This window comes from Mustela nigripes, chromosome 8, assembly GCF_022355385.1.
Source record: "Mustela nigripes isolate SB6536 chromosome 8, MUSNIG.SB6536, whole genome shotgun sequence".
Taxonomy (NCBI): domain Eukaryota; kingdom Metazoa; phylum Chordata; class Mammalia; order Carnivora; family Mustelidae; genus Mustela; species Mustela nigripes.
The window spans coordinates 21,542,772-21,561,012 of NC_081564.1; the positions used below are offsets into that span (position 1 = coordinate 21,542,772).

Consider the following 18,241-nt stretch of genomic DNA (forward strand, 5'->3'; position numbering starts at 1 on the left):
AAAAAAGCACCCTTTGCCATCCCTGACTGCTCTTCTCAGGGGCAGCTATTTTCAGTTATTCACCTGGTTTCTTCTGCTAGTTGTCTCTGTGAGCATTTCTAAAATTCTTTGAATTATTTCTAAATAATGTGCTTATAACTGCTACCTCATACTTGGGGGTCCATTAAACAACAACAACAAAATGTCTTTTACTTCCTGCTATGGAAAGTGGGAGATTTTGTCCTCTTATCCCCTTCCTCTGTTCCTTCCCTGCTCCCCTCCCCTCCCCCCACATCCCATCTGTACATTTTCCCAGTGTAGCTGCATTGCAATTATGGCTAGATCAGGGTTTCTATTATTACGGCTGTCACTCTCTTCAGCCAGGCCACGCAGACCATCCCCTGCTTAAGGTTTACAGTTCTGGTGTAACTTTTTACATTTTTTTCTGGAGTTAATAATTGTCCCACCATGTGCCATTACTTTAGTTTGCTATGTGGCTATCACTTTTTGTTCTTTTATGCAGAACTATAAAACTCTTGTCAGTATCATCAAGCCCATTGGGTAATGACTCAGGTTGTTGTTTGCTTTCTCTTTTGGGTGTAGGGGCAGGGTGGGGGGAGAGGCTCTCCTACAGCTGGTCTATAGTCGTCCCCCTGGGGACATCATCATTCTCCATTTCTCTTCTCTGTTGGATTCCCCATGTCCTGGAGCCCATGTCTGGTTGGAGCTTGGTTTATTCTTTTGTTTTGTTGGAGCAGACAGCGGCTTCTGAGATCAGATGCGGTTGGAAAAATTTAAGGTTTTACTTTTGGGGAGGGGGGCACATCCTCTCTTCTTCCTTCTCCTCCACTGCCCTTACGAAGCACTGTCAAGAGCCTGCCTGAGTGAAGGACGGAAGTGTTCTATTCTCTGTAGGTAGGAAGCCTTAGCTCCCTCTCCATGCTCAGCTGCTGTCCATTGCCCAGAAATTTTTTTTTTTTTTTTTTTTTGGTCCCGAGGATGTCTTTGGTGACCTGGTAATCAGCGACTGTGAAGAGTCAGGTGGTTTAAAGTTCACACAGCATTTGATTAAATCCTGACCCGTTTGCCCTAGTCCCTCACTTAGCTGAGCACAGACCCAAGTGGCATACCAAAAACAAAGCATGAGGCATGGCATCAGGCCTGCCTCCAGCCAAAGACTTCTGCCAGCCGTCCTTTATTGAGGACCTTGTTGGGGTCGAAGGGGACCCCTGTAAGACTCTCCTTCTAGAAGCAGGTGCCTCTCTTAGAGGGGACGCTGGAAGAACTGTGGCAAGCACCAAACAAAGCATTTGGTGGTAGTTTTGGAAGCAGCGACCTATATTGGTGCATTCAAGAAAGCTGAATGGAAGGGGTAGAGTGAAGCCGGCCTCTAGAGTATTCTAGGCAAAGGCATAAAGCGTGAGCAAACATGACAAGTCTAGAGGAAGTGAAGAATATAAGGGCTTTTCTACTGACGGAGTATTTACTCTGTTACTCTGGTTATATGTTTTATCTATGTTACTCTGGTTATATGTTTTAATCCTCTTAGCACCCTGTTAAGGCAGACAATACTGTCCCCATTTGACAGGTGAGGAAATCGAGGTTTATAGAAATTGAGTCATCTGCCCAAGTTGATGTGCCTCCGAAGAGGCAAGAGTGAGATTTAAACGCAAGGTTGCCTGGTTCCAAAGCTCTCATTCTTTCCACCCCAAAACACCTTTTGGAACAAAATCAGGAGTAAGAGAGCAAGAGCCATAACAACACAATGTTCCTGATAATGTCAGACCTCGTGTAATGGATTAACTGTCCATTTTCCTTCAACTGACTTAGGCAAAAACATCGAGCATCCCAGAGTTATTGTTGTGAAGGCACGAAGCTACAGTTACAGCGCAGGACACGTTTTCTTTTATTGTCTCACACTTCAGTTGTAGCTGGTTGGTTATTTGCTCTGTTCTTCCATGGATCCATCCCAGGAATTTTGCTTATCTTCTCATTCCAGGCTGTTCTTCCCTTTCTACAGCATTCCCTGCCCAGTAGGGTCTTAGTCAATTCCACTCTGGGTTTCTGAATCTAGTTGATTGTTTCTTTATGTTTTCATTAACAGTTCTTTGTGACATCCCTGAGTTCTTACACACAAGGCAGCCATTTCTGACTTTCTTAAAAATATTAAGGGGAGGGACGCCTGGGTGGCTCAGTTGGTTAAGCAGCTGCCTTCGGCTCAGGTCATGATCCCAGCGTCCTGGGATCGAGTCCCACATCGGGCTCCTTGCTCCGCAGGGAGCCTGCTTCTCCCTCTGACTCTGCCTTCCACTCTGTCTGCCTGTGCTCGCTCTCACTCTCTCTCTCTTACAAATAAATAAATAAAATCTTAAAAAAAAAATATTAAGGGGAAAACTTCTTACATTTCAAGCACCTGATCAGGTAAACCTCACACATCCAAAAATTCCAAGAAAATAAACTCAGAGGGGCACCTGGGTGTCTCAGTTGATTAAGTGTCCGACTCTTGGTTTTAGCTCTGGTCATGATCTCAGGATCACCAGATCAAGCCCCATGTTCAGGCTCTGTACTCAGTGGAGGAGTCTGCTTGAGATTCTCTCTCTCTCTCTCCCCCCACCTCCTGCCACTGCCCCCTCTAAAAAAAAGAAATACATCTTTTAAAAAAGAGAAAAACTCAGAAATCCCTGTAATTTTTAAATGCTCGCTTGCCACGTTAAGTTCAAAGTTAACATGCTCAGACATCATTCACTGCAGTATCCTTAGGTTGATCTTGAATGATTAACGTTCAGGAGGGCACACAGGTTTCATATGTAGTCACTGCCTGTGTGTCACTGGCTGGCGTCAACACGTACGAATTAACAAGCCTGGTTTTTACATGACGGGCGTCTGGAGTGACAGTGTGGAAGTGGCGTTTGTCTGAATCTTCAGGAGAATATATGCATTTCATATGTAGGACACCCTCGTTCTCTATATAGGATTGTTACCCGACACAGAAAAAGGATTTTGTTAAATCGGGGTCTGGTATTTCTTAGTAAATAGTGGAAAGAAATTGTTTGGGGCTTTTTCTTGAAAAATGAAATGGAACATAATAATTTATCTTTTAACTTTAAAAGTTAAGTTATAGGGGCGCCTGGGTGGCTCAGTGGGTTAAGCCTCTGCCTTCAGCTCAGGTCATGATCTCAGGGTCCTGGGATCGAGCCCCGCATCGGGCTCTCTGCTCAGCAGGGAGCCTGATTCCTCCTCTCTGCCTGCATCTCTGCCTACTTGTAATCTCTGTCTGTCAAATAAATAAATAAAATCTTTAAAAAAAAAAGTTAAGTTATAATGGCAGCTATGCGTATTGATTTCTGGGCATAGAGCGAATCCTGGGTGGGCAGTTTTGGGATATTTTCAGCAAAATTGTATGAGAGTCTGGATGTAGCCTCTTTCTCTTACGTTTGACTTTAGCAACAGGATCATCAAAAAGTAATTTTGATTGAGCCTGGGTGGCTCAGTGGGTTAAAGCCTCTGCCTTCAGCTCAGGTCATGATCCTAGGGTCCTGGGATCGACCCGCATAGGGTTCTCTGCTCAGCAGGGAGCCTGCCTCCCCCGCCCCGCCGCCTGCCTCTCTGCCTACTTGTGATCTCTCAATCAAATAAATAAAATATTTTTTTAAAAAGTAATTTTTGCAAAATATCAGAGGACTCCCTTGCTTTTTACAAAATTCTGTCTTAATTCTTTGATCGTACTCTGTGAATCATCTCTCTTGTGGATTTCTTCTTTAATCCTTTGCTAGATTGTTGGGCTTTGAGTGGAAACCCTGTTATTGACCAATACAGCTTTTATGGGCTCCATTATACTCTGCCTCAGCTGCCGGTTTGCACATCTAGTTTGCAACTCACACGGTCACAATTGTTATTCCAACAGTTAGCAAGTGGTGACCATAAGGATTAAATAAAATATATAAACATAATAGTCTAGTAAATACTTAATTATGAGAAAACCCTCTCCTTTGCTACCCTTAGACATGGCATATTTGTTTGCATTTTATGCCTTTGCCTAGAATATTCCATCCTTAGAGAGGATCAGTTCACAGAGAAGTATTTTCATGTTACAGCTGCTTATGCTTCCCTAGAAAACATTCTGCTGAGCTCCTAAGTTGGAGCCCTTGGGAAAAGAGGACCCTAAGGTATATGGTTGGAGGCCTGAGGTGGGACATTTCTAGAAGTTGATACTGTCATCAGGGATGGGCTGACAAAGACCCCAATCATAATAGTATTTAGCAGATGGTTCGAGGAGGCCAGTTTTACAGACGTCGCTGAGGTTGAGTTCATAGGACCAGCAGTTGGGCACCTGGATTAAAGACCTCGGAGGGAAAGCACAGAGGGTGGCTGAGATAGTGAGGGAGGGCTTCAGCCCTGTGAGATGTGATGTTGGTGGCCTCTTTACCCTCCATGGGGAAATAAACAAGCCACGCCAACAGATTGTGCCCGCTGGCACTTCAGAAAAATTCCTTTGGGTTTTTGAGTCTTTGATCCACATTCAGAAGTCAACACCCTTGACAGTGGCTGCCATTTGGAGCTAACAGTCCCCTGCAGTGTCAGTGGAAGATTCGATTGGGGCTTCTTAGAGGAGAACAGAAGGGTGTGTTCACAGAGGAGGCAGACAGCGCCTGGCACGACGTGTGGCCTAGGGCGCAGGGCCTGACCGCCTCCAGGGACCCGGACCAGCGGGTGTGTTTGAGGCTTACATAGTTCAGATTTCTGCATGCCTGCGGACACACTCTTGACATGCCTCTCCTAGCACGTGGTTCCTTCGCAGCCTAAACCCCCAGTCTGGTCGTGGCCGCTTCCTCTCACCAGGGCTGCGAAGGGCTAGGCTTGGGCATCTCCTCCTCCTGCGGTTCTCCATTCCCTCCCTCTTCCTACATCCCACCCGCCCTCCCAGGACACCCCTTCTCTCCAGCTGCCTGTGACTGTCCCTCCATTCTTTCCGCCGTACCCTGCACCCTAAATGTATCCCCGTGAAACAGCGCCATCAGAGTATACACAACAGGCTTATCATCAAAGGGTTGGAAATGTTGGTGTTTGCAAAGTTTGAAAACCTTTTGTTTTTTAGACCTGACACCTTCTGCAGAGCTCTAATTTCCAAAAGCAAATCCTGAATCCCTAGAGAGTATTCCTCAGTGTTAGTTACTTGTCCAAGAACCTGTTGGTAATCTCTCAGAGCTAGTGTTCTGCAGGACATGGTTTCCAGAAGGGCGGCTGTAATTAATTGGCTGAGGCTCCAGGAGGGTGGGAAGGGGACCACATGGTCCTCCACTGGGGAGACCCACCTTAGCTGAGTGCAGTTGTATCTGAGTCCGCTCTTGGGACATTTTTTTAGAATTTTTTTACTGTTGGAAAATTTTATATAAAATTCACCATTTAAATTATTTTTTTTAAATTTATTTATTTGTCAGAGAGAGAGAGGGAGTGCGCACAAGCAGGCAGAGTGGCAGGCAGAGGCAGAGAGAGAAGCAGGCTCCCCGCCAAGCAAGGAGCCTGATGCGGGACTCGATCCCAGGACCTAGAATCATGACCTGAGCCGAAGGCAATGGCTTAGCCCACTGAGGCACTCAAGTGTCCCTTAAATCATTTTTTAAAATATTTTATTTGACAGAGAGAGAGATTACAAGTAGGCAGAAAGGTAGGCAGAGACAGGTTCCCCGCTGAGCAGAGAACCTAATGCAGGACTTGATCCCAGGACCCTGAGATCATGACCTGAGCTGAACGTAGAGGCCCAACCTACTGAGCCACCCAGGCGCCCCATCCATTTAAATCATTTTAAGGTACACAATTCAGAGGAATTTAGTATATTCACAATGTGCATCCATCACCATCCTCTGATTCCAGAACATTTTCGTTACCCTGAAAGGAAACCCTGGACCCATTGAGCAGTCACTCCCCAGCTACCACAAATCTGCCTTGTTCCCACGGATTTGCCTATTTTGGACGATCTCCTATCAGTGGAACCACAGATCCAGGGTCTTAGACCTGCACCATACTTCAGCTCCCCCAGTGTTGCTCTCCTCCATTGGCCAAACCTCATTCATGTGTAAGTAACAAAAAGCAGCTCTCCACCCGGAAACCTCTAAGTCATGTAGCCAGGTTAAAAATACCACGGAACGAATACTGCGGAAAACGGTCAGTGGTACGGTTGCCATGGCCATGGCCATGCCTGGAATTTCAGGAAACCAACCTGAGCTGGGCGGGAAGCCCCTTCTGGGTGGTGGAAGTAATGGTCTATTGGTGCAATTGGTTTGTCACCCTCACCCATGTCCTCTTCAGAGGTCTGCATTTCATGCCACTCGTCATTTAATAAACCACCAAATATGTTAGAGTGGCCTGGGTTCTTGAGGGGCAGAATCTTCCATTTGTCCTTTAGGCACGATCATCGAGCCTAAGGACTCAGGCAAGCATTGGATGTCCCAGGGTTCTTGGTCTCATGCATTGGAATTCGCAGGGGATGGGTTATTCCTCACCCACTGGAGAGAGCTGCCAGCCGCCCCCTTGTGCCCATGTGCCTCACGGATTTATGCAGTCCCCTTCTGTTGGTCCATTGAATTCCCAAGATTCTCTCATCTCTGGACTGCACCCTTCCTCGCCCCTCCACTCGATGCCTCTCAAGGCCGGGCATGCCACCACCAGGAGCTGTGCAGTCCATCTCCCTCAAGGAACTGTTTTCAGTGGGAGACACTTCCGCCCAAGAACCCGTGGTATTGTCTTAGTGTCCAAACAACTTTCTAGTTTTAGCCTGTATCTCTCCCTCTCAATGTAGATTATGGTCCTTCATACTTACCCCACTGGTCTTGTTCCTCTTCCCTCTCCAGCCTTTAGCTCCTGCTCCCCAGGCTTGGAACCACTGCCTGCTCTCTCTTCTTTTCCCAAGATGGACATGACTCTTCCTCAAAGCTCATCTCACAGCTGAGCACTTGCACAGGCTTCCCTGAACCTGCCGGCACTCTTGCTGCCCACACCACATTTGTATTGCAACTCTAGGACCACAGAATTTAGAGCTGGCAACATCTTTTCCTAAAGATTTAGTCACTTGGTCTTTCCCTCTCAGTCAGACAATTGGGTCTTGGAGGAAATATGGTAAAGTTAAGCAAGTGGAGTGGGAAGGCACTAGACTGTGAACACGAGGGCCAGGTTACCTGTGGGTGTGGCCACTCGTCGGCTCTGTTGTCTTGGAAAAGCTAGTTCTCTTGAACTTCAGTTCTCATCTATAAAATTAGTGGGGAAGAAGGAGAGTGCTTAAGTTTTGTGTTTGCTGCTCTATGAAGTTATAGCAGGGCGCCTGGGTGGCTCAGTGGGTTAGGCCTCTGCCTTCAGCTAGAAGGGTCCTGGGATCGAGCTCCACATCGGGCTCTGTGCTTGGCGGGGAGCAGCTTCCCCCATTCTCTCTGCCGGCCTCTCTGCCTGCTTGTGATCTCTCTCTGTCAGGTAAATTAATAAACTCTTAAAAAAAAACAAAACTTATAGTAAACTCAGTGGCTTAAGGCGTCCCAGATTTATTCTCTTAGCGTTCTGGAGGTCAGAAGTTAAAAATGGATCTGTAAGTGACGTTCCTCCTGGAGGCACTAGGGAGGACCTGTTTCTTGTCTTCTCCAGCTTTTGGAGGCCAGCCTTGGAGGATATTTTTCCATCAACCACAACAGGTTCTTAGGTCTCTTGTGTCTCTACGCATTTCTTCCAGTCATGTAAAGAGTTCAGTACTGTGCTAGACTCATTAATTTCTTTTTTTTTTTAAAGATTTTATTTATTTATTTGACAGACAGAGATCACAAGTAGGCAGAGAGGCAGGCAGAGAGAGAGGAGGAAGCAGGCTCCCTGCTGAGCAGAGAGCCCGATGTGGGACTCGATCCCAAGACCCTGAGATCATGACCTGAGCCGAAGGCAGCGGCTTAACCCACTGAGCCACCCAGGCGCCCCTAGACTCATTTTTTTTTTTTTTTTTTTTTTTTTTTTTAAAGATTTTATTTATTAATTTGACAGAGAGAAATCACAAGTAGATGGAGAGGCAGCCAGAGAGAGAGAGAGAGAGGGAAGCAGGCTCTCCGCTGAGCAGAGAGCCTGATGCGGGACTCGATCCCAGGACTCTGAGATCATGACCTGAGCCGGAGGCAGCGGCTTAACCCACTGAGCCACCCAGGCGCCCGACTCATTAATTTCTTGATAAGTTAGTTTATCTGTGAGGATTTCCTCTTCTCAGATTGTTGCTGGGGATCCCAGGGCCTAATAAGACTCAACAATAGAACTGTGAGCACAGACTTTAGGGTTGGTCTTGGGCTTCCGTTGACTGCGCTTTCATTGGCAAACATTTGATGATGATCTTCTTCCCCTTTTTTGATTTTCTGCTTTACCCATTTTGAAAAATCCTCAAAGAATTTCACCTGTTCCCCAGTAGCCAGGGGTGGCCTTTTGAACAGCTTGTTAATTTCACTGGTGATTTTGTCGTATGTCTGGTGGTCTTTCCATAAATTCCTGAATGTGTTTTCAGGTCCTCCTGCATAACTTGCCATACATGTGTTAAGGTTTAGAAATGCAAATCGCCTAGGATAACTAACCTAGCTAGTTTCATGTGCAATTGCTACTAAATATTATGGTATTTCACAGGAATTTAGATAGGCATTTATATGGGAGGTAGGCAGATTTTCTTGCCCTGCATCCTATCGACTGGTGTCCGCCTTGGGTGACCACCATGTAGAAGGCAGTGAGAAAGTGGGGAGCTCAGCCGGCTCTGTCAGAGGAGTGTGCGCCCCTTGATCTCGGGGTCATGGGTTTGTGCCCCATGTTTGGTGTAAAGATTACTTAATAATTAAATAAACTTTTTTTTAAAAAGGCAGTGAGAAAACATTTGTAAAATCCACCCCCCCCATTTAATTTTAAGGTTTTTCTTTTTAAAGATTTTATTCATTTATCAGAGTGAGAGCGCACAAGCTGGGGGAATGGCAGGCAGAGGGAGAAGCGGGCTCCCCACTGAGCAGAGAGCCCGATTTGGGCCTTGATCCCAGGACCCTGGGATCATGACCTGAGTCAAAGGCAGACGCTCAACCGACTAAGCCACCCAGGTGTCCCTAATTTCAAGTTTTGAGATTATTTTTCACTACTGAGGCTAAGACACACTTACAGGGTGGGTCTAGAACCTCTGAGTCCTGTGTGTTGAAGCTTTCTTTCTGTCTGCCTCCTAGATGCACCCACTGGGCCTGTGTAATAACAACGATGAAGAGGACTTGTATGAATACGGCTGGGTAGGCGTGGTGAAGCTGGAACAGCCAGAATTGGACCCGAAACCATGCCTCACTGTCCTGGGCAAGGTAAGTGCCAGGCCCTCTGAATTGAACTGCTTCCAACTGGTGTTCTCTGTGTTCCCATTTCATCAGTTCCTCACCTAGCTGGTAAGCCGCGCAGGCACAGCACTCCTTCCCAGCTGAATCGTGTGGGATGAGGACAGAGACTTGTCTTGTGGCGGCCCCACTATGGTGCTCCCAATCTTGGACTCCGGCAGAGCCTGCTGGCCTCAGAGTCAGCTCCCCCTCTTGGCATTCTGTGACTCTAGGCAAGTCACTTCCCCTCATGGAGTCTCAGGTTCTTACCTGTGAAATGGGTTGATGATAGAGATGCACTGTACCTTCCACCCTTGGGGACAGAGCTTTCAGAAAGCTGAGATTTGGGGAGTTTAGAAAGAGATTAAGGCTGTACCTATTTTATCTTAAGTGACCCCCCCCAGGAGGTCTAGGGTCCTTCCGGTAACTAAACACACTCATACTTACATAGCGAAGTATATGGATATTCACATTAAGTGGGATGACTAAAAGCTAAATAGCCTCATGCTAGTTCCCTGAGCTAACTTTGCCTCTAAATGAGTTCAGGTCCATTGAGTTTTGCTGCCAAGTAAGTTATGGAAAAACTTCTGGGTTTTAGAGCTTTTTTGGTTTCAGAATGGCAGACAGCAATTATGGTCCTATATTAGAACTTACCTCATAGGATGGTTGGGAGGTGAGAGGAGATGCAAACAGCCAGCAGAGTGAGCTCTCAAAAAATGTGTGCTGCCGTTGGCTGCTGTCATCCCATTTAGAAGTACTAAAAAAGACTCGTGAGCCAAAGAGGGGTCAGCATTATCTGTGGCTGCAGTGTTAAGATAGAAATAAATTTATTTTGGGAAACTATCCATCAATGATCTTAAAATATGACAGGTGACAGTCTGTTTTAAACTGAATCATTTTGTTAAAGGGAAAGGTTTGGAGAAAGGTATTAAGATTTTAGTTGGGAGAAAATGTGGTATCTCCTAAGGATAATGTTATTGCCTGGATATATGTATATATTTTTTCATAATCTCAGAAGCTGCTGCCTAGGTACCATGGAGAGACAGCTGGGGGAAAACAGAGGTGGCTTTGATGAAGGATGCTTGCCAGGGAGTGTTTCTCAGACTTGAAGATGTCCCAGCGAGTCTCCTGAAAGACTTTTGGTCCAGGAGGCTGTTACGGGTTAATCTATGATTTTTTTTTTTTTTTTTTTAAGATTTTGTTTATTTGACAGAGAGACACAGCAGGAGAGAGAACACAAGCAGGGGGAGTAGGAGAGGGAGAAGCCGGCTTCCCGCTGAGCAGGGAGTCCAATGCGTGGACCCTGGGATCATGACCCGAGCTGAAGGCAGACGCTTAACGACTGAGCCACCCAGGCGCTCCCTAATCTGTGGTTTTCATGTCCCACTTGTCTTCTGAATCTTCTGAGCGCTTGTCAAGTTCTCCTGCTCTTTTATAGGCGAGGGGGAAAAAAACCAACCCAGGAATTATTACCTGTTTGGTTTACAGTTCATGAAGTCAAATCAAGGTGTTTTAGGTGACCCAGGCCCTGATACTTCATCGTTTAGTTGGCCAGACCTGCTTAATGATGCTAGGAGAGCAGCGACCCCTTTGAGAATACTTAAGTGTTTTCCTAGGAGAAATGCCAGCTACATCCAAAGGTTAGGAACACTGCTTTCCTTGTGGGTAGTACACTTCTTGTATAATATTTTCTCCTCTACTTAAGTTGATGTTATGCGAGGCTCAGCAACTTGGCCGAATTTGCTTTGCCCCCCCCGCCCAGTGGAGTTCCGCCTCTGCATCTGTTGTGTCTGTAAGTGGGTTGGAACAGGGCTCCCAGGGATGCCCCATTGTTCTTCGATGGCTTAGTGGTGTTGAGGTCACTCAAAGAACCCGATTGTTGCTTCCTCCACCTGGAACAACCATAGAGTGGTTTTACTTGAAGAGTTCTGTATGGTTTGGCCTGCCAGCCTGCAAAGCCAGGTGGTATAAAAACCCTAGATGTATCTTGAATCATTAAGTACTTCTTGCGTTTATTCATTCACCAAGTATTATTGAATGCAGAAGCTAAGCATGTGGTTCTACCTGCTTGCAATCAACAGCCCTCTCCCTCCACCACGTTTCTATTTGGAAAGGCTCTGTCGTGGCCAGGCGGTATTTACCTGTGGTTAGTTACTAAAATTTGGCTTCATACTTGAGAAAAATCATTAGCAAAAATGCTTGGGCCAGAGAAAGCAAGATAGTTCCACAGTTGTTTAGAGCCTGGGTGTATACCGGAGGTGTGGTGACTCACACATCTCTCTCTCCCCCTTCCTTTTTTCCTTTCTCCCTTCCTTCCTTCCTTCTTCCTTTTCCTTTCTCATTCTAAAGTGTAACAGTTCTCAGCTTTGATTTTTGTTTTTCAAGATTTTATTTATTTATTTGACAGAGATCACAAGTAGGCAGAGAGGCAGGCAAAGAGAGAGGAGGAAGCAGGCTTCCTGCTGAGCAGAGAGACCGATGCAGGACTCGATCCCAGGACCCTGGGATCATGACCTGAGCCGAAGGCAGAGGCTTTAACCCACTGAGCCACCCAGGCGCCCCTCAACTTTGAGTTTATTAAATTTGCTAACTGCGCTTCCCCCCCTTTTTCTTGAGTCATTTTTTTTTTTTTGGAGAGACTAGGGTAAAGAAAAGCAAAGTAAGCCATGTGGGCAGCCCTGTCTCCTGCAGATAGCATGCTTTTCTTTCATTTCTTTGCTCTCGGTGGCTACGGCAAGAAGGTGGTGGGCAGTGGAGAGAAGCACAAAAGGAAGAAACTGCAGCCAAGTCACCGTGGGGGTGGGAGGAGGGACGGCTCCATATAGATGTTGAGACTTGCTGAAAACCCTCGAAGGGAGGACTCTGTCAGGCCTTTGGAAAAGCCTGTGGGGGAGTGGGGTCGGGGCAGGGCCAGACACAGACCCCTCTCCCCCTACCCACCATGCTCCCCGCCCACAGAAAATGCCATGGGGCGAAATGTTGAAACAAGAGAGGAATGTCCTAAATTAAAAAACTGTAAATGCCTCTCCAGGAGTTCAAATAAAGTTTCATTTTAAAAGCAAAAGACATAAACTCATCACCTTAGTTTATTACTGAATTCTTTTGAACTCCTCAGAAGGGAACACTATAAACTCATGAGAGAAGAATGATTTATGATCCCCTCCTTATAATCTTTTCGGTTCTGCAGGAGGCAGGGCAGACGGTAGGATCAGCTGGGGAGGCAGAGTTGGGGTGAGAGGGAGTCCCCCACAGGGACACAGCCAGCCAGGGCACTGCGCCAGGCCCTGCATCATATCAGGCGTGGAACCAATCTCTCGGCTTTCTGGGCCTCTGTTTTTCACTTCATGTCAAGAGACTGTTACGGCCTCCTTACTCTTCCACTATTTTCAGCTTCTGTGTCATTTAAGATCTTTTGAGATTCTAGTTTGTGGAGATTCTCTTTGCAGCTTTGAAAGGCAGACTCAGTTGCTTGTGACAGTTGAAGTGCTGGGAAATTAAAATAGAATAAAATTGCCACTTCTGAAGAGCTTGCTCCTGAAAGTAAGGGGTCGTTTTTAAACCATCCCCAAAGTGCAGGAACTGTATTTATGCTCTGGACATCTTAATCCTTCACTTCAAAGTGTTCATTAAGCATCTCATGAGACGGGGAAGAAATTTGAAGGTCGACTTTACTAGCTTCGGTTCCTCTGGCCCGTCCATGTAATGGAGGGTCTCCTGGCGGGAACACACGGGATGTGCTGGAGTTTCTAACAAAGCCTGCCTGGCCCAGATTCCATAAATGAAGGCAGAATACACCTCCTCTCCTCCTCTTCCCACGCTGGAGTGGAACCTTAGGGAGGGTTTGGAAAGATAGGCTGGCCAACAGGCATGGACTGGCTCTTTCTGGTACTTAGGAGGACAGCATGAGGAAATTCATGGAAAGACAAGAAAGGCAAGGTCAGAGAGACCCAGCTCTGGCGGAGTGACCTCAGAAAGGTCCCTTCAGTTCAGGGACCCTTGGGCTCCTCCACGGGTCTCGTGTTGCCCTTGTCATTGTGTTGGGGGTCCTGCGAGATGTTTGCGGAGAACTTTCCACAGAGGCTGGCTAGTGGTAAAATGCCTGATGGGAACATAAAGGTGGCCATCATGTGTTGGGTGCTCGCTGAGTACTAGGAGCTTTCCAGGCGGCATCTTTCATTGTCAAACTGGCTCTGAGATGGTGTCCCAATTCCCGTTTTACAGTGAGGAAATTGAGTCCCAGAGAGACATTCTCTACGTGACCTAAGACCAGACGGCTCTCAAGTAGCCGACCTGAGATTGGAGATAAAGACCGGTCTATTGCCTCATCTGAGTTAGTTTCTTCCCTTTGCCCCTTTTTGTCTTCCCCAGTTTGTAGATAAAAATTGGATGCTTTTTCAGTAGCCACTGGCTTGGTTAGGACTGTTGGTTCCTCTTAACGGAGACCCAGCTTGAACCACGTTGCGCCAAAAGGGGATTTGCTCTCGAGGCTCCTGAGTGGTATCAGGGAACCTGTGAGAGGTGCCGCTGCTCTTCTAGAACACCCGACTCTGGGGCTCCATGCCAGCGGCTCTTCCCCAGGTCTTCTGTATATCTGCTTTCACTCCTCTCTCTCCACCTGCTTGGTAGGACACACAGCCCCCCAGTATCCCTGGGCTTGACACTCCCTTGGTTTCAAGCCTGAAGGATTCCAGAAAAGGATTTGTTGGTCCATCTTGGATCTGGTGGTCACTTTTAGTTTGGTAAGCTGTGATAGAGGGCTGGGAACATACAGAACTTAGCTTCCTGCCCAGCCATGTGTGGGGAGTGGGAAGAGGAAGTGCTCTCCAGAGGAAAGCTGGTGGGGGACGACAGTGCTGGGCTACCCCCTTGCAGTCACCAACTCCGAGATGGGATCGTTAGCCGATGGGTGATGTCCATAGTTTATCCTGAGTCATTCAGACAGGCACTGATGGGAAGGGGCTTCTCTGGTTCGTGTGTACTATGTAGCGTTCGTTCCTCCCCTTGCCCTGAGCTGAGGCTCAGTCCCTGGTACTAACCGTAATTGTGAGGAGAGGTGAGTCCATGGGGCTGGAGGGGTCAGATGGGTTTTACAGAGAGGGGCTCTATGTATGAGTCTGGGAGAGGTAGGGGAGTAAGCTTCAGGAATGGGAAAGGAAGGAAGCAAGAAGTTCTTCAAGGGGCATTGAAAGTTGCTGGGGAATGAAGAGGCTTTTCAGGTTAAGGAGTGTAGTCTTTATTCCGTAGGCTGGTTGGACAAGGAAGGATCGGGTTACTCTTTGCTGTTGGGTGTTTCTGGGAAGTGAGTGGCTTCTTCAGTGGCTTGGAGATACTCAAGCCAGTAGCATTGCTGAGGATGTCTTGTGTTTGCCTTCATTTTTCCTGTCTGGCCACCTGCTCTTCTTCTGTTTTCACATTTAGGTAAATGTGGTATGTAGAGACAGTGTGGCCAATAGTGTGTGTCAGGGTGGAAAACTGCTCTGGCCTATAATCCCGGCTCTTCCAATAGGCAGTGGGACACCCAGAAAAGAGATTGGCAGAGGACTGAACTCTTAAGTTTGCTCCGCCCACCCACATCCAACCTTCAGAGTATCTTGGGAACCGCTTCACAAAGAATAAATAAAGACCCTAGAAGCCAAAATGACTGGAAAGTACAAGAAATTCTCAAAGGACCTTCATTTTCTCAAGATGTTTGGGAGGAGAGGGAGCTTAGAATGGTTGAGACTTGGGTTTAGGTATCAGACTAACTTGAATTTAAGCCCCAGTTCCAATTCTTTAATCCGTGTGACCTGAAACAGTCCGTGGGCCCCTTGGTACGCTTCCACCTCTTCTGTGGGAACAGCACCTAAAGGAGACAGTGCGCGTCAAGTGCTGGTCATGGTACAACTAGAAACACCAAGCAAAATGTAAGCCCTCATGGCCCATCCTCTCCCTCCTGTGTTCCCCTTCAGTTTCTTTTAGCTCTCAAATTCCTATTACTTGAATAGTCCCTGGTGGTTGCCAGGAGCTATGGAGAGGGGAGGATAGGGAGTTTGGTGGGGACAGAGTTTCATGAAGAAGATGAGAAAGTTCTAGAGATGGATGATGGTGACGGTTGCACAGATCCATGAATGCATTTCCTGCCTCTAAGAAGAGTTAGAATGCATGCTTAAGAAGAGTTAAAATGGTAAGTTTCGTGTTATTTACATTTTCCCACAGTAAAGAAGAAATGGTATTACTTAATTACCTCCACAGTAAGTGAAGTTTGATGGCAGTGGGTGTAGAGAAAGGAAGCATTTGGTTCCTGAAGCGATGGCGCGTAATCCCACCGTGAGTGATACTCGCGTCTGCTGGGTCCCGGGGGAAAGCAAACCCTGAAATCCTGTAAGGGGAGTTCTAGAGAGGTTCCAGGAGCAGTGAGGACAGAGACCAAACCCCCTTTGTCCATCAGGCTACCCCCAGGAAAATGTCCTTCGCGGAGTGACTCCTGCAATAGGGAGTTTGGGAAAAACAGAATTCTTGGTATTCTCTTTTCACACCATAGCAGAAAACAGGAAAGTGACCCTAACTGCCACCCCCATATGTTTGAGTTTCTTCACCTGATACTAAGCAGAACCTGATGTATAATATAGTGATAGGTGGTAGCTGGTCCTTAATGGACAAGGAATCATCCAGAAAGGGGACCGTCACTCCATGATGATGAATGGCCAAGCCTTTCTGCACCAGGGCTTTACTTTACTGGCCATTGTTCCTCTGGGTTCTCTGATAAAAGTCAAAGCTGGTGAAATCATTGTATAAGTGTTGATCTAGCACAGAAGTTCTCACAGTATGGTCAGGGGACCCTTAGGTATTCCCACCAGTGGTCTCAGAGGACCGGAGCTGTTTTCATAATAATGCTCTGATACCACCTGCTGAATCACTCATTCCTTCACAACTGTATGGTGGGCTTCTCCAGAGGCATCATTTTGTGTGGTAACTTCATTGTTCTGTTCGCTAAGGGAATGTGTGCTCGAATATTCTATGTTTCAAGGATTTCTCAGTTTTGGGGTGCCTGGCGGACTTAGTTTGTAGAGCATGTGACTCGATATCAGCATGGTGAGTCTGAGCCCCATGTTGGGTATAGAGTTTCCTTAAAAATAAATAAATATTTCTTAGTTTTAATTCTTAATATGGCAAATATCAGTAGATATAACATGCAGAAACAGAAGTTCTTTTAATTTTCGAGATGATAAGAGGAGATCAGAGATTTGAGTGCACTGAACTACCATGACATCCCCATGGAAAGATCATCTCCTAGAGCTTGGCTGAGGGAAAAGTCCTGATGAAAGGTTAGGGGAAGGGCACTTGGGTGGCTCAGTCGGGTAAGCCTCTTATTCTTTTTTTTTTTTTTTTTTAAGATTTTGTTTATTTGACAGACAGAGATCACAAGTAGGCGGAGAGGCAGGCAGAGAGAGAGAGGGAAGCAGGCTCCCTGCTGAGCAGAGACTCCCGATGCAGGGCTCGATCCTAGGACCCTGGGATCATGACCTGAGCTGAAAGCAGAGGCTTTAACCCACTGAGCCACCCCGGTGCCCCAGCCTCTGACTCTTGATTTCAGCTCACGTCATGATCTCAGGGTCCTGGGACCGAGACCCCCATCAGGGTTGAAATTGGAATTGCTGCTTGAAATTCTGTCTTTCCTTACCCTCTGCCTGTCCCCCACTGGCACTCACTCTCTCAAAAAATAAAAAAAAACAAAGTTAGCAGAAATGAGCAGACACTAGGGGACGGACGATGCAGGAACTAGAGGTGAATGTGTTGGCATGAAATTACTCTGTTCTGTCGTATCAGAGTCAAAGAGTGTTGCTTCTGAAGTTTAAATAATTGGAATAAAACCAATGGGTTGCTGTTTTCCATATTTAATAACAAATAACTGAACAATGAACTTGAAGAACTTAAGTAAAAAAGATCTTACTATTTTGAGATTTGCATTGGGATATGACCTTCAGCCTTGACCTTCAATAACAGCTTAACTAGGTAGGCCTTTCCTTAAGGCAAAAACAGGTGGCAACTTGGATCAGACTTCAGAGTTGTTTAAGAGCCTGTAGGTGTGTAGGTGGGGTTGGAGGGGGGTGGTTCTTATCCTCCAGCCTGCCCTTCTCATTGGCGTTTTTGATCACAGAATGCATTTCCTTGGGTGCCTGAGTGGCCTGGCCAAGACCCAGTTAGCACTCTTCAGTATGAGATTCCCGTCTCCAGCGGGACGGTGGGACTGGGGTCTGACTTGCTGTGGGAGAGGGGAGAAGGCAGCCGACTTAGCAGGATCTCAGAGGCAGCTGCCCCCCATCACAGGCATTGGCCTCCTCCATTCAGGGAAACATGGGGCACTTTGACTACACTGTGTTGCCAGGGTATTGCTGGGGAGCACCATGTGCTTGCAGGCATTTACTTATGTTGGACCTTCTCTGAGCATGTTATCTGAGTTCTTTATTGCTGTGGTTCTCACCTGGAGGTGTGCCCTCCCTCCCAGCCCTTGGGACATTTGGCCATATCTGGAGACATTTGGGTCTCCCTCCCTCCCCGGAGGGATTGGGGATAGTCATTGGGCGTCCCACTGGTACCTAGTGGTTAGAAGCCAGGGATCCTACCCAACATCCTAACAGTGCCCAGGACAGCCCCCCACAACAAAGAACCATCTGGCCCCAGATGTCAGTGGTATCACAGATGAGGCACCCTGTCTTATGATGGACAGATTTTCTCTTCCGAAGAAGACCTTAAATTCTACTTCTTCCTCTTTCCTTCTCTTCCCTGTCCCACTGCCCTCCAGTATAATGCCATAGTAGCCTTTGTGGTATGTTGTGGTGCAGTGCATGTTCAGTGTTCGAGCACATTCGTGTTTCCATGTGAGCAGTGCAGAGAGCCTGGATCTTGAGGAAAGCCGTGTGGTCTAAGAATGAAGGGAC

At 47.0% G+C, this 18,241-nt stretch overlaps 1 protein-coding gene across 1 annotated transcript in view; it reads left to right on the forward strand.

The window, feature by feature from the left end:
• ZNRF3 (zinc and ring finger 3) overlaps positions 1 to 18,241 on the forward strand; it is a 160,920-nt gene that overhangs the window by 89,047 nt on the left and 53,632 nt on the right. The window contains exon 2 of the mRNA XM_059408741.1: positions 9,189 to 9,314. Within this exon, the coding sequence (XP_059264724.1) occupies positions 9,189 to 9,314 (126 nt within the window). The remainder of the gene's footprint in view (positions 1 to 9,188; positions 9,315 to 18,241) is intronic.